Source organism: Ascaphus truei, chromosome 2 (assembly GCF_040206685.1).
Source record: "Ascaphus truei isolate aAscTru1 chromosome 2, aAscTru1.hap1, whole genome shotgun sequence".
Lineage (NCBI taxonomy): Eukaryota > Metazoa > Chordata > Amphibia > Anura > Ascaphidae > Ascaphus > Ascaphus truei.
In genome coordinates this window covers 32923716-32939658 of record NC_134484.1, presented here as the reverse complement: position 1 = coordinate 32939658, position 15943 = coordinate 32923716, and the positions used below count along the sequence as shown (strand labels likewise).

The window sequence follows — 15943 nt, the reverse complement described above, 5'->3', positions numbered from 1 at the left end:
AATAATTGCCCCACTTTTTGCCTTGATACATATACGTAGACCCCATGGTGTGTACAAGTTTGTATTAGTGGACTGAAACATACTGTAAATATACATTTGCTGTGGTTTGCTTGCTGCCTACAGGAAAGACCAGAGGCCTGTTTTTACAGCAGCACCTCTGCACTATATGCAGTTAAGTGAAAGTCCTGATATAAACCTGTTTTTTTTTTAATTTAAAAAGAATTCAGACTAGGAGAATCTGTAGGGGTTCAGGTGGTGTGCTGCAATGGGTAGTATAGAGTTGAATAAAGGTTTCCATTGTTTTAACATTTTAGCAATTTATTTAATTTCTGTACTTGTACAAGTACAAATCCAGTTCATTTTTTTTACTCCATTATTAAATTGCCAGGATAATTCCACAGGTAAAACTGCCGCATTAGCCCCGCCCCGCATGGCATGATTAAAAACAATGTCCGCTTGTCCCACTGGCGCTTTATGTATGTCCTACGGCAGCATGTCACGGCTTACAATAAGGCTGAGTCCATGGTGACTCAGCCCGTGCGGAGGCGCACTGAGGTTGAGGGAAAGCGGGTGCTTTCCCTGGCCTTGGTTAGTGCACCGTCCGGGGGCGTGTCGGGGGCCGGGCCAGTGACGTCACGGAGCTGGTTCACCCTCATTGGGCGAACCGTTCACGTGATCGGCCCTGCGCTCCCATGAGCGCGAAAATTTAAAATTTTCATAAGACACACGCTTGCGGAAGCGTACGCGAGCCCCTGCTAAAGCTGCTTTCATTGCGGCTGCATGGGCTCACTGCCGAGCAGCAGCGAGCCTCAGCATGGGTGCTGACCATGCCCGAGGACTAACGCTGGCTACATCCGTATCATAAAACAATTAAGCAGGGTGTGCCAGTCATCTTGGAGACTTTACAGCACCACCATCTAGACCAGGGGTGCGCAAACTGGGTGTGCACCCCTCAGGGGTGGTGCAAGATTTTTTAAGGGGGGGGGGCACGGCTGTTACAGAGGTCCCACGCCCTTCCCCAAGGTTTTTAAATTAAATGCTGGGAGAGGCGTGAGGCGTAACATCCCTTACCTGCTGCCATCCGGTCTTCGGTGACGCGTCGCCATGGCAACGCGGCATCAAATAACGCTACGGGGTCATGCGACGCATCATCATGGCAACATGCGTCAAATGACGCTGCAGGGTCACGTGACATCACATGACCCGTGGCTTCATTTGACGCCGGGTCATAAGAGAGATGGGGCACGAACGCTGGGGCTGGGATGCAGGGGGGGCGCAGGTCAAAAACTTTGCGCACCCCTGAAAGGGAAAATGTGTATATCACCCGTGCGGGAGAACGGGGCGGTACTAACTCACCATTTCACCTGAGGGAGCACACCATGGGTTGCAATAATGTTGGCGACATCATCAGAGGCTAATTGATTTCCCACTCCTATTTGAATTATCCTGGCAATTTAAACAAATTGCTAAAATGATAAAACAATGGAAACCTGTATTCATAATTAATAAACGAGGTGCTTTTACACCATGAAAGTAGAACATATATCACCAGGACATTCTACTATTAACCCTATCGCTGGCAGAGGCTTCAGCCATGCTGAGCATTGTGTTGCTGGGCTTCTGTCAGCGAAGGGTTAAACTAATGTGCGATCAGCTCGTTAAACTGGCATCGGTAATGTAACTGCACGCAGTGCAACAACAGACCTACAATCTCTTTGCCAAAGTGAAGCTGTTTTGCATTGTACTGTGCAATGCGATATTGTAGAATTGTATAATTATGATACTTACACAGTACTTTGGCAGTCCCTGTACCTGGTGTGCTGAACAGATGAGGCGAAGCTTAGAAAACAAAGCGGATCCATTTTAACAGTTAGAAACACATTCTGGTAAATAGCAGTCATTCAGATACAGAGAGCACAGTCCCTTTCAATAAGGGAACATAAACATGTGTATGGCATGTAAACAGAAAGGATGATTTCATGGTTTAAGGGACATATTCCCATAAAATTACCTACTGTATATTACCGGATGAAGTAAGTTATGGTGCGTAAAGAAGTGACAACCCCTCCACAGTACTGTAAATAAAAATACCACCTATGAGCACATTTACATCCCAGGCAGGTCAATAAATCTGCCTTTCCCAATTATATCTTAGGCTTCCATTGCAGCAAAGGATTCTGGCTAAGGATCATGTAAATTAGCACCCAATGTGTCCATTTTTGCTTCTTATCCATTTTAACATGGATCCCTATAAGCTACTGTATATTGAAAGTAATCAAAAGGAGCACTCCTACAGACAATTTTGAATAATAATAATAATATATATATCTTTTTTAAATAGGGTTGAAGCAGGGGGTCTCTCCACATTCATTTCAGCTCTGGGGACCCCCTACTTCCAGAGATACTTACCTCTGTAGAGGTGCCGGTATCGCTCTGCCTTTTAAATGTCCTGTGTCACGTGGGCCAATAGGGAGCCTCATGGGATGATGTCACAGTTTCCCATTGGCTCCCAGGACATGGGACATTTAAGCTTCCAATTTCTAGCCCCAAATAGCCTCAACTGAGCTGCAACCATCACCCCCTACGGCGGTAAGTATCTCTTGAAGTAGGGTGTCCTCGGAGCTGAAACTAACATGGTTAAAATAGTCTCTAGGAATACCTTTAAACATTTATAGTAGCCCTATTGACATACCTGGTATGTCACAAATCCTGGCACGCGATAGGCCCCTATAATATGCCAGGCATATCATGGGCACTTGCTAGTTTTTTAGGGGCAGATCCAATGGATTGACCAGCGTGGTCGAATCAGAAGTAGAGCCCCCTCCAGTTCAGTCTTTGCCATTTTGGGTCTGACAGTGCCATGTAATCTTTCCTGGAGCATCACATAATGCAGAAGTGCCTGTGGCCTAGTGCCTCCCCCCCTCCCCCGGCACTGTAACGGTAAAAGCTATTTGCCTCCCTTATTTTTATTTTCCTAGTTTTTTTTTTTTTTAGGCCTCTAGGGTGTAACCTCTGCAGTTTATTCTAGTTAGTTCCACCTAACCAAGCAGCACAGAGCTGTTTTTCTTGCAGACTTACATGAGACCTCAAACGGTCTCATCCTAAACTTCTCTGATAAGGCTCTTTAAAGTTCAGTGATGTGATAAAGTGGGGGTGGGTCTTAGCAGCCATGTTCATTTGGATTTTGGATTCATTTTTTAGGATTAAAACACAGTGAGGCGGTAAAAACAGGCATATTGTATAGTAAAGTGAACAAAATGTCTGGAACAAATGCACCTTAAAAATAATGAACTTTTTCTATAAAATGGCAAAAGGAGTTTAGATTTGTACAGTACATAAAGTTGCAGCAGTTAATGCCTCTGAACGTATAACACATCACGTATTGCTTTCAACAGAATTTCACAAAACTCAAGCTGCATATGAAGCGTATGAATCTGTGAAGACGACAAGTAGAGACGTGGGAACTTCACGCCTAAATTTGCAAACCCTGTCAAATTCATTTTTTTTTGCTCCAGGTACACTGCCAAATTGGGTGCATGCAGTTTGTGTGTGCGGAATATTCTATTGCTTGAAATATTTTCGTTTAAAAAAAAAAATAATGAACCCAGAGTAAAAACATTTTTCTTTTAAAAAACCACCCCAGCAAACAGCATGTCTCTTTTTCCTGAGGCAGAACTTACTTTTAATAGTTGTGGTCATCTCTTCAGCAGAAGGAAAGGAGGTCACGTCATTTTGTAAAGCAAGCTGTTCTCCTACTGACATAAGAATGACACTTTACCATCACCTTAAATGTGTCTTATATACTCTTACTTACAATATGTTTATATTTACAGTGATTGCATGGATTGTTTTTAACAATATTGTAATAGAGTAGTAGTAGAACAAAATGACACTCTTCTGTGGTTGATTTCTACATAGTATATTTATTGGACACTCATTTTAGAAAAACATAGCATGATTAATACTTACAAATATTTCCAAATTAATATTTTATTAGTATGTAAAGTAATAGGACTAGAAACTTTAAGTCACGTTTTGGGTAATTGCCTGAGCAATAGTTTTGTGTGTAATATTAAGGAGAAAACATTTTGGTCCATATTTATTAAGTGGTGCTAAGCTGTGAGTCACAAACGCGGGGGTGTCACTCCACAAGGAGGAAGCTTGGCGCTTAGACCGGGGTCTTGACATCTGAAGGGGCGCTGCCATGGCGACGCTCCTCCCACCTGACACCTCTCTGTTGCTGGCTGAACTCTGTGGGAAACCTGTTTTGTCATCTCTGTGTAAGGATTCTGCTCTATCCGTGCCGGGTTTTCAGTGCGGTTCAGGTTGTCTTTCTCTCCTGCCCTTCCTGCTCTCTGTGGCCATTTTGGATACTGGCAGCTTGCTTTATATGGCTGCAGTTAACTATAAGGTGTTGCCGAGCAAAGTTCTGTGTGTTTGCAGCTCCTGTCTATCTTTTGCAGTTACACCTTATCCTCTTGCTGGATTGAGTTCCTGTTGCTGACCCCGGACCGTGACCCTGACCTCTCTGCCTTCCGCCTGCCCTCCGCTTGCCTCCTCGACTTTGCACCTCTGACCTCTGAGCCCTGACCTCTGCCTGTCTACTGTACTTTGCAACTCTGCTGCCAGCCCAGACCCCTGCTTCCCTACCAACTACGGATACTTTTAAAGGATTCTGTCCCTGGGTTGTGGTTGGTTTATTTGCATCCCTACCTCAGCCCTGCGGCTCCGCTTCCTGATTTTAGATGAGAACCATCACACTCTGATCCGTTGCGGTACGTTATCACGTGGCCATTCCACGCCGTGACGTCATCGGATGGAGACATTCTCCATGCTTGTGGGAGCTTCTTGCTGATTTGGTGGTGGGACATCACATCAGGAGGGAGGTGGATGGCGGGTAATCATTTTTTGGACACTATTTAAGGGTGTTACTTGTTATTATTTGTATTCCTGATGAAGGTGCATGTTGGCACCGAAACGTTGGTTGCAACCTTGACTTTCTTATAGTCATTAAATTACCCTTTTTGCTAGCTTTTGATTTTTCCCTATTTTTGGTGAGCTTGACTACCTTTTGCTAAGCTGTGAGGCACATGGCAGTCCCTTCAAGTAAATGGAACATACAGATGCAACTGCCGGTTGTTGACTGTTTGCCAAGGAAAATCTGTGACCATCTCACAATAACTCACGAAATGGTCCACAGCAGGCTGTAATGGCCCTATGGATTAACACAGCGGGGGTCTCTGCGGTTTAATGGGACTTGTAGCCCGGTAGGATTCACACAGCGTGAGTCCCATTCAAATGCAGGAACCCCCACTATGTTAATCCGATGGGCCATTAGTCTGGCTGCTGGGATTGGTTTAAGTGCTGAATTCCCAAGGCAAGCAGTCGACAACCGGCTGTTGCAGCTGTACTGCATACTTAATACTTACTCCATTAAGACACCATCTGAAGCTGGAAGACACATTACAGCCCATTGACTTGAACAAGGTGTCTTGTGGCAGAAAACGTATCAGTATATATGGGCCCAAATGCCTTATGGTTTGGTACCACTTAGTAAATATGGCCTTTTGACTTAAGTCAGAAGTACTTCATCTGGGAAGCCTGACTTTGCAGTTTGAGTTAAATAGAATGAAAGCACACAGACAGCTAACACTTGCTCTATCAGTTGTGCCATATATAATCAGCCTTAAATTTAAAATTAAACATGTTGTTCTCTCTATTAGTTGTTTCTCTTTTCAAAGGGGAGTCATGACCAGTTTGCTGATTATTACAGTTGTTGAAAATAGACATTTACATTGTTAAGTTACTGTGCTCTCAAACTTAAATGCTGTGCAGTATATCTTTTAACATACAGTATTTTGGAAAACCAACTTTGACGTACCTTCCTCTGCTGGGGCAAAAGCTGGGTCCACACTTCTGTTTTGCTGTACTGTGAAGACAGGGATAACATGTCAAATAGCAGATAAAAAGTAAAATAAAAACACTATTCATAATTTTAATTTTAATCATTACTATTAAATTAAAGATGGTTAGACAATTACAATTAGTCACCAAGTTTAGTATAGTGTGATCTGTAAATTATCGGTCCACAACACTCCAAAGGTTTGGAACTCACAAGAATTCTTCTTGATAGGGCATAAAGAAATGAATCAGATGAACTGGCTCCTGGACATCTCCTCTGTCCTCCAGAATACCCCCTCAATGGAATTCTGTAAGGATTCTGCTCGATCCGTGCGGGTTTTGCTGTGGTTCGGGTTTTTCAAGTTGCCTGCCCATTCTGCTCACTTTAGCTATTTTGGGTACTGTCAATCTTGCTATATAAGGCTCCTAGTGTGAGTCGCTGAGCAATGTTATAATGTTTGCAGTTCCTGTTGTCTACACTGTCACGTCTTACCCTTTTGTCTGTTTGGATTCCCCTGTTGCTAACCCCGGACCGTGTCCCCGACATCGCCAACATGGCCAATGCTGAAGTAGTGCGAGCCATATCTCTCCAAGGGGAACGACTTGGATATCATGAGATACCTCACCCAGCAAAACCAACAGATGGCACTCATTGTTAGCCGACTTTAGGACATTACCATCCAGCTGGATACACTCCAGGTGGGTTCTACCCCTGCACCACCATTGCTGGCAGCGACTCTGGCACCAGCACCGTCCTTTCCTATGCCCAGGGAACCACGGGTCCTGATGCCTCTACATTATGGAGGAGACCCCATGACTTGAAGAGGATTTTTGAATCAATGTTCGATTCAGTTTGAACTCCAGCCCTCCATGTTGTGCACCCATCGATCCAGTGTAGCCTATGTCATTTCCCTACTGACAGACAAGGCTGTGGCTTGGGCCTCTCCCTTATTTTGCTCAGTGAATGATCCCAGTTAAAAAGATGGAAACTGCCTGGTCTCCTGTGACAGTGATGAGTGGAAGACAGCCTTTAATACCCGTGACGCCACTATGACTATTTAGTCATGCCAGTCAGCTTATGCAATGCACCAGCCATATTTCAAAATTTCATCAATGAGGTTTTCCAGGATCTACGTGATCAATTTGTCGTGGTATGTCTGGATGATATCCTTATTTTTTCCAGTTCTTTGTCTGAACATTGGTCACAGTTTAGACTGGTCCTCCAAAGACTTCGGGACCACTCCCTCTTTGCCAAGCTCGAGAAATGTCAGTTCGAACAGAAGAAGATTTCCTTCCATGGGTATTTCATCTCTTCCCTTAGGTTTCAGATGGATCGTGCAAAAAGTATCGGCAGTGCTGGATTGGCCTTTACCGACAGGCCTCAAACCAACTCAACGATTTCTTGGGTTTGCCAACTACTACCAATGTTTTATCAGGAACTTCTCCAAAGTGGTTTCACCCGTTATGGCTCTTACTAAGAAAGGGGCGAACCCTAAGATATGGCCTTCTGAGGCTCTTCTAGCTTTTGAGAAGCTCAAGTCGCCTTTTCGTCCGCACCTGTGCTGATCCATCAAGAAACCCTTTGTGCTTGAAGTGGACGCATCTGATCTAGCACCCGGAGCCGTTCTCTTTCTCAAAGGAAGGAATTTCGTGGGAAACTCCCCCCCAGTGCCTTCTTTTCTAAAACATAATTCTGCCGCAGAAAGAAATTATGATGTTGGAAATCGGGAACTTCTGGCCATGAAAATGGCTCTAGAAGAATGGAGGCATTTGCTTGAGGGGGCAACTTCTCTGATCACAATCTTTACAGATTACAAGAACCTCGAATGTATTGAAGGAGCAAAGAGGCGAGGTGTGCTCTCTTCTTTACTCGGTTCAACTTTGTGATCTCCTATCGTCCAGGATCCAAGAACGTCAAAGCAGATGCTCTATCCAGGCAATTCTCCCCACAAACAATCTGCTATCCGTGCTCGTGCTGTCATAAAGAAGTCTTGTAGGACCAGCAATCACCCCTTGCTGCTAAGTGCGTGGAGCATCTCCCCCAAAGAACACTCCTAAACTGGGGGCTCCCAAAGGAGACCCCAAACGACAAGATAAACAAAACACACACAGAGTGCACCAGGGATTAGTTACCAAACATAACAAATGATAAAGTGTACAGACACAGATGCTGGGCCAAATGCTGAATTGGGGTCACGAGAGGTCACTCTCATGCGCTGCACTGTTTGACTGAGGCAGTGGCTGCTATCCAGCAAGTGCGGGCTGTCTGTTTTTATCTCCACGGCTGAAGCTGTCTGGACGCTTTTGCTCCAGCTAGTGGTTCAGTTTGCGCTACTTGGGTGAATGCCTGCCTCCCCCAATTCAGCATTTGGCCCAGCTTTTGGCCCGTTTTTTATGATTAAAAGTACTTTTTTCACGATTAACATTGATTAGAGGCTCTTATTGTGTGCCTATCATTTGTTATGTTTGGTAACTAAACCCCGGTGCGCTCTGTGTGTGTTTTGTTTCTCTAATTCTCCCAACAATTCTCTCCAGCAGAGCAGCCAGCTGTCCAATAGGAACGCTCCTGCTCCGGTCACATGGTTCTCCAGCTCACACTGCTATGGAGTCCTGCAGTCCCTGCGCGGGCTGAACACAGACTGCTGATGCTGCCACCGCCACGGGACCTCTACTGTCCTGCCTAGATGTCGCCGCGGGCTTCCTCCACACCCAGGTAAGTGTCAACCGGGTAGCCGGGAAACTGGCCGGGTACAAGGCACCAAATCCTCTGGGTACCTTTTACCCGATTTTTAAAAAATGTAGGACCCGGACCATCACTAGTTAATATGTCATATTGGACAATTGTCCCTAGTTATGTTGGAGACTATCATAATTCATTTAAAACGTATACATTATTTTACGTATATTTTTATTTCCCTGAACAAAACAAATCGTTGAATTTCAATGTAAGTGTAACATGGTATGTATTTTCTGCCTGTCTTTCCCCGCCCTGTTATGTAAGTCCTGCTAGCTGCAGGCTGTAAGGGGTTAATCCTATGGGCATGTCACTCCCATCCATGCTCCTCTATGATGGACAGAAGGTGGTGACTCACGGCCTGTGTAAGCCAATCAGGGATAGGTATAGACCATGAGCCCTCCCCTTCTGCTTCCTGAGTATGGGAATGACAAATTTAGTTGAGTCCTGCTCTGGATGTGGAAGAGAGTGCATTGGAGCTGTGAGTCTCTCCCATGGCAGGATGAGCATTCTCATCCCCAGCCCTGGGGCTGGAGGAACATCTGATTCAGCCACAGAGGCCCTGTAAGACCAGGGACCAGCACCATCCAGAGCCCTGGGACCTCTGTGAGACTGCATCGCTGTAAGGAAGATCTGCAGTGGATGCATGCCATGCAATAAAGACCCTTGTTATTAAACTCCTGTCTAAGTATCAGTCCTTGGTGAGGAGGGAGACGTATGCAATAGTGGGGTCTTATTTCTGGACACCCTGGAACCCACTACGGCTGGAGGCGCTAACACATGAGAACTACAGAAAGAACCTAAGCCTGTCCTGATCTCCATACCATTGCAGATCCACTCAGCTCTCCTGATCCTAACAGGTATCCGCACCCCGCACAGGTAGTAGAAGCTGTGCATCTTCCACTGAGGGGTGGAGGGAGGGGGGGGGGGGACAGTGCTAGATAAGATAATGGACAATGGGGAGATTTCTCAAATTTTTAGACAAAATTTCCGTGAAAAGAGTTTTCAGATATTGGTCATTATGCTCAGCGTAAAGCCAATGGTATATAGGGAAGTTGCTAAACCTGTTTGAAAACCCAATATTAGATTTTTGTGACTTTCAGAATAATAATAATAATAATAGCATGTTCTTGTATAGCGCTGCTAATTGTACACAGCGCTTTACAGAGACATTTTTCAGGCACAGGTCCCTGCCCCGTGGAGCTTACAATCTATGTTTTTGGTGCCTGAGGCACAGGGAGATAAAGTGACTTGCCCAAGGTCACAAGGAGCCGACACCGGGAATTGAACCAGGTTCCCCTGCAGCAATCTCAGTGTCAGTCAGTGTCTTTACTCACTGCTTCTCCGCTCCTTCTCAGAAAATCACTTGAAGTTACTAACCATACTAGGACCCAAATGAACTAATGGCAGGGATGTGTAATTATTGGGTGATTGACACCTGTAAGTATTTAGAAAAATGAACGGACTTTGTATAAGTTAGTTTGGAAAACATGGTGAGCTGAGACATTGGAGGGTATGATTTCATCTTTCTACTTTCTTTAGTGTGATTTCACTATGTGCTGAATGGAATTTTTCCCAGGCAGAGCCCCACTCTCCCTCCCTCCTCGTTATTGGCCTTCTGACCTGAAGAAGGTGGGCTAAAGGTTGACTAGCCACTTGGTTGACAAGGACTTCTTCATTCTGAGGCCCCACATGATAACAAAAATCTTTTAAATTTAATTATTTTAAATTTCCAAAGAAACCGGAATGTTTGGTTTAAAAAATGATTACAGATGTTTAATTAGACAATGAAATTGTTAGGTTGTTTTCAAAATGATATTTCTGTATTTGCAAATAAAAGGGATTTATCGCCCTGTGTGTCAAGCTCTGAAACTAGGTTGTAAGATCCGGGGGACAGATAATTGTATCTAAAACCATTTGTGTACAACATACACTTCATCACTGTTTAAGTTTAGAGAAATATATAAAAAAAAATACGTATGGAGAATGGACATGTTCAGTTACTTAACTCTCAAACCTACATTCGGTTCCGTACATCTATCTTTTAACATATTTTGTAAAACCCACATTGACATACTGTACCTTCTGCTGCTGGGGCAAAAACTGCATCCACACTTCTGTTCTGCTGTACTGTAAAGATAGGGATAATATGTCAAATAAAATGAACCATGTAATCCATCATTATCCTGAATATATTTTCACTGATTACTAATAAATGAAAGATGGTTACACAATGAAAATGAGAACATCTCTTATATTTTTGGAATGTATATAACATGCTTAAACAGCTCACTAACCGGTAGATTCTCAAAGTTCTGCTAAATCTGGACTACTAATGTGACTTTACTTAAATAGGTAACTTCCCTGAGTTTACCAGGTATTTACAAACCTAAACACATGCAGAAACACGGCTTATTTGTATATAGCTAACGCGGTACTTGGCGGTTAACACAGGAAGAAGACCGTCCTGGGCGCTAACTGGTTGTAATGCAGGCTCGTGTTTCCCATATGCCCTGGAAGATGCCCGGTATATACTGCAATGCAATATATACCTGTCATCTGCCTTCCCAATAGAAATATGTTTATTAACCCCTTGGAAGCCAGTGTGGCCATCACGGCATGCATTATGCATGCCTTCATGGCCACTAGTATAACCAAGGGTTTCATACAGATACCTAACCAACCTCTATGGCATAACAAGCAGTTAACCCCTCCCCCCAAGTCTCCCCGGGTGGCCTAATCTCCCTCTCCGGGGCACCTATATACCACCATAACCCACTCCCCCTACCCACACCCTCCCCAACAAACCTACCCCTCCCTGTAAACTAATGGGCCAAATGTAGCCAATAGGGCTTTTGCCGTTAAGATACATTATAACAAACACATTTAAAATAAATACATTTTTAACAAAAAAATCACATAATAAAAGTGCCCACCCCTGGATCAGAAGCATATGCCTATTGATCTGACACACCATAGTTTTAAACAAGAACCAGTGACCATGAATTTCTCTCCTTGAGCGTCAGGTTGCTGGTAAAAATCAGTTGCTCCTGATCAGCACATAATATGTATTAGAGCTGAAATATAATGTAGCTTATTTTTTGCTTGTGTTGTCTTTACAATATTCCCTCTTTTGGGTGTCTGTTTGCTTAATTACTAATACATTCTCACCACTGTACTGCTGCCTAGCAACAAGTATTCACCATTAAGCTTCGGGCTATTAGGTCTGTTTTCCGCTTTATTTCTTCATGGTGTATAGTCTGTAGCAATGGTTTTTTTTTTGTTGGCTTCACTGCTCTTGAGGAATGTCCTCTCCCTCCCAGCAACAAAATGTGCCTGTTTATATATTATCATTAATTCAATAGGCGCCCATGCTATTGGTATAACACAGTATTGCATTTATTACTCATTTCTTTGTTGTTGTGTTCAGGTCATCTACTGTATGATAGTAGGACTAATGAAAGATCATTTGATAGGAAAAGTAAAAGTGTTTGCTATCAGCTGATCATATTCTATGAAACTGTGTTCTCCAATTCTCCAATTCTCTTAATTCAGGAAATATTTAATTGAAACTGAGATTGAAAGACTTCCTGCAATTCATTTTGATGAATGAATGAAAAGACTTCCTTCAGATTAAATGTTCTGTTTTGCATTTGGTTTTCTGTAGTTGGGATTCGGGAATAATAAAAAGTAATGTAAACGATATACTGTATACATTGTTAGTAGGAGCGTGTTGCCTGATGTTTTACATTAGGTCAGGCTAAACACTTAAGGGACCATTTTAGAATTGAGCCCTTTGCTATTTTATTTTATTTACGGTATTTTATAATTACAGGTGGGAAGAAAGATTTATGCCTTGCAGCCAAAGAAAAGGGGTTAGTTACTCAAATTCCAGTGCCTTTTTAGCACTGTGTTAATTAAACCTCCCCCCGCAAAAAAAAAAATATATATATATATATATATATATATATATATATATACATACATACATACATACATACATACATACAGTGGTCAACAAATCACCCCCAAAAAAATCTACTCGCCACCTAGTACCACACGTGTGCTGCTTGGGCCAATAGGAGCTCGCCACGATGTTAAATCCACTCGCCCGGGGCGTGCAAATGTATAGGTTTGTTGAAAACTGTATATATATATATATGTGTGTGTGTGTGTGTGTGTGTGTGTGTATTGAGCTATAGTTCTGCCCTCCTCCTGGCAGTAATCCCTGCATAAGGGCAGGTTTGCCAGGAGTTATCATGGGTTTTCCCCACCTCAAGCAAGTGCCCTGAGGCAGTGAAGGCAGGTCACCTGACTGTGTCCAATCAAGAGACACAGGGGCGGTGCCTGTTGAAACTACTTAGGGCATTGCACTTCCTATTTAGTTGGAGAGAGTGAGGAGTGAGTTAGCTGAGAGTCAGAGTTCAAGGGTGTGGACCATATACCTCCTTCCCTGTCTAGGGGGTAGGGGAAGAGCTAGACCCACTCTGGGTGACCCTAGGCCCAGAGTCGAGTCAGGGACATCCTAAAGGAGGACAGCCTGCTGTGCAACTGTCTGCACTGAATGCTGTGAATAAGGAAGGAATAAAGAGACTGCACTTTTATACAAGCTCCTGCCTGAGAGTGGAGTTTATCAGGAGGAGGGGGAGACAATTCTTCTGTATTTACTCCACCCCATATTTCTGGGGGTTGCAAGAAATGGAGGCGCTGCACCAGTGAAGAGAATAGAGGCACAACCCCAGAAACCTGTCCTGTCTTCCCCAATGTCATTGCGGGAGAATCGGGGCCCCCTGTTGCCAGCAGGTACGCACCACACAGAGACATGTAGCCTGAGCGTTAGAGTCCCTAGAGGGCCCTATCTGAGATTGGGTGGGGGAAAACGGGTTACATATATAATGTGTGTGTGTGTGTGTGTGTATTTCAAGTGAAATCGAACCATTCTTAGAATTCATCAGAGCAGCTCTCACATAATAAAGAAATCTTTGATCAGACCACTTCCATTCTATCTCTATAGCCGTTTGACCTGGACAGTAGACTTAAGCCTGTTCCTGAAAGTAAAATACTTTCTTGTAACAAAAGCCTTCCTTTCTCAGGATATGACTTTAAGACTAAGGGGATATTGAGAGATGCTAAGGTACTTGAATTGATAGGTGACAGCGCCTCCACCTGCGCGGGATCCTAACTATGTGTGATAACCCCATGCAGGACCATATAAGAGCAATACACAATAATGTGATAAAAAAAAGAATACTTAACTATCGGCATATAAACCGACATAACCATGGACAACACTAATATCATGAACAGTTCTACTGAACACTAATGAGGTACAGCTACCCGCCAAGCCTCACACGACCGTAACCTCCCCCCACTGTGTTCCCAACATCGTGTTCACACCCCATAGGGTATACCGTCCTCAAAGTGCTGAGGTGCTCTTGGACACGATCCTTCCCAGTGTCCCCTAGATAACCCACCCAAAGTGTGAGACAGCGCTGCCGCACTAATGTGTGTATAGTTGGTGCACTTGGTGTACCTGTCCATGTGCTCCTGAACCCGGGTATGGTCAGAAGGTGAAACGGATCCACTGATTCCAGCGATATTGGCGCTCCCTCCGCCTCTGATGGGTGGGTCCTGTATGTAGTGTTTCTTTGGTGCAGGTGTCTGGTCCCAGATCACCTGTGAACAGGAGACCGCCGCTTCCTGTCTGTGTCCCTCACTCTGGTACTACAGGGCAGTGTTCCTATCTATGGCCTGTCCCTACAGCAACCACCTGCTGAGGGGAGTCAGGGCCTAATGGGGTCTCTGGCCTAGTGCAGGAGTCACTGACACCCTTCACATGCACACCCTACCCGTCTGGTGTCCCAGCTCCAACTAGCTTGGTTGCAAACGCGCGCAATGTATCTACTCAGTTGCAGGAGAAATCCAGGGACCCTATTGGCTCTGTCGCGCCACATGATTCCCAGCCCCATTGCCTTATGGGGCTTGTAGTCCCCAACTGGAGCCTTCTGCCTAACAGCCGTCTCACACGCCTACCAATGCGCATGCTCGCACCTCGCACATGCTCAATATCATCCAATATGGCGGCGCCCTGCAGAGGGAGCCACCGGAGCCTTCGGCGAGTCAGTCGCCCACCGCAACTACCCGCAGCCCTCCCCGCAGCACCGGCGCTGTCGGGTGCACGTGCACTCCCCCGCTGGCCTCCGCGCGCCCCCGCAACGCTCCCGCCAGCAGCGGAGGTAAGGGGGCTAAGGGGAGCTCAGAGGGAGACCCTGCCACACTAGCAATAAGTCCACAGTAATTGTCATAACATAGAGAGTAGATCTCTGTATCAATATAGAGCTGCGGTAGCAGTAATTAGAATGTAGAAAACCATATCCTGGAAACCATGGGTCTTTTTGTGAAAGAAAAACAGCACCTTGAGCGCACAGTATTGTGAGACCCCATCTTGACTTCGGTCATAAAACGGATGACCAATTCATCAGAGAGATGCTGTACTACATAAATCTGTACTAAAGAAGTGTACTGGGCACATTGGGTTTCCTACGTTGTGCATCCAGTAGGACACAAAAGGTCTGTACATCAGTGGTAATCAATTGATGTTTCTTGACAAGATGTTCTTGGAATTTTAACAGTCCTTTGTCCCGCTGTCATCAGAAGGTGATAAACAGCTGCATGTGGCTTAAAGATCACTTGCACCATACCTGCACAAGCTAGAGTTTGCAAATCTTTTACATTTCACTCTTATTTTTTCACCACAAAAGTTTGCGTAGCGCTAAATATCCATGTGCATTTCATTTTCGCTGGAGTTTGAACCTAAGTTTGTCCTGTGGACGTTCGATTGAAACCCCCACAAATCGAATCCCGGCAAGTTTGCACATCTCTACTGCCGGCAACACCTTTCTCAGGGATCCAATAACAATGGATGTTAGGAAGACCTCAAACATCACACAGCTATGCTATACTGGCTGGATCCCTCTCATCAGCATTCCCTTCTGGGACGCCAGGAATGCCATGAACCCGTTTACAAATCCTAGTATTAGTTATTAATCCTGCATTGTGTATTGTAATTATGTGTTTTGCTAATGTCGGCCTTTTTCTTATATTTTCTGCTTTCTGCTAAGGGGTTGATGAGGACCTTGTCCATTTCTTATACACAGAGAGCATTGGTATTATACACTTCTTCAGATACCTGAGATATATTTTATCACAACTTGGTTTGCTTTTTTAAATATTGGGATATATATATATGCGTGGCCTGGTTGGTGGGACTGTGTATACCAGCTATTCGTTTGCATGTAGCTAAACTGT

The 15943-nt window shown here is 44.4% G+C and overlaps 1 protein-coding gene across 1 annotated transcript in view; it reads right to left on the bottom strand.

Moving 5' to 3' along the window:
* The window catches only part of OC90 (otoconin 90), an 80029-nt gene that overhangs the window by 38614 nt on the left and 25472 nt on the right, over positions 1 to 15943 (bottom strand). The window contains exons 7-10 of the mRNA XM_075588463.1: positions 10718 to 10765; positions 5882 to 5929; positions 3681 to 3755; positions 1789 to 1839 (exon numbers count right to left, since the gene is read on the bottom strand). Of these exons, the coding sequence (XP_075444578.1) occupies positions 1789 to 1839; positions 3681 to 3755; positions 5882 to 5929; positions 10718 to 10765 (222 nt within the window). The remainder of the gene's footprint in view (positions 1 to 1788; positions 1840 to 3680; positions 3756 to 5881; positions 5930 to 10717; positions 10766 to 15943) is intronic.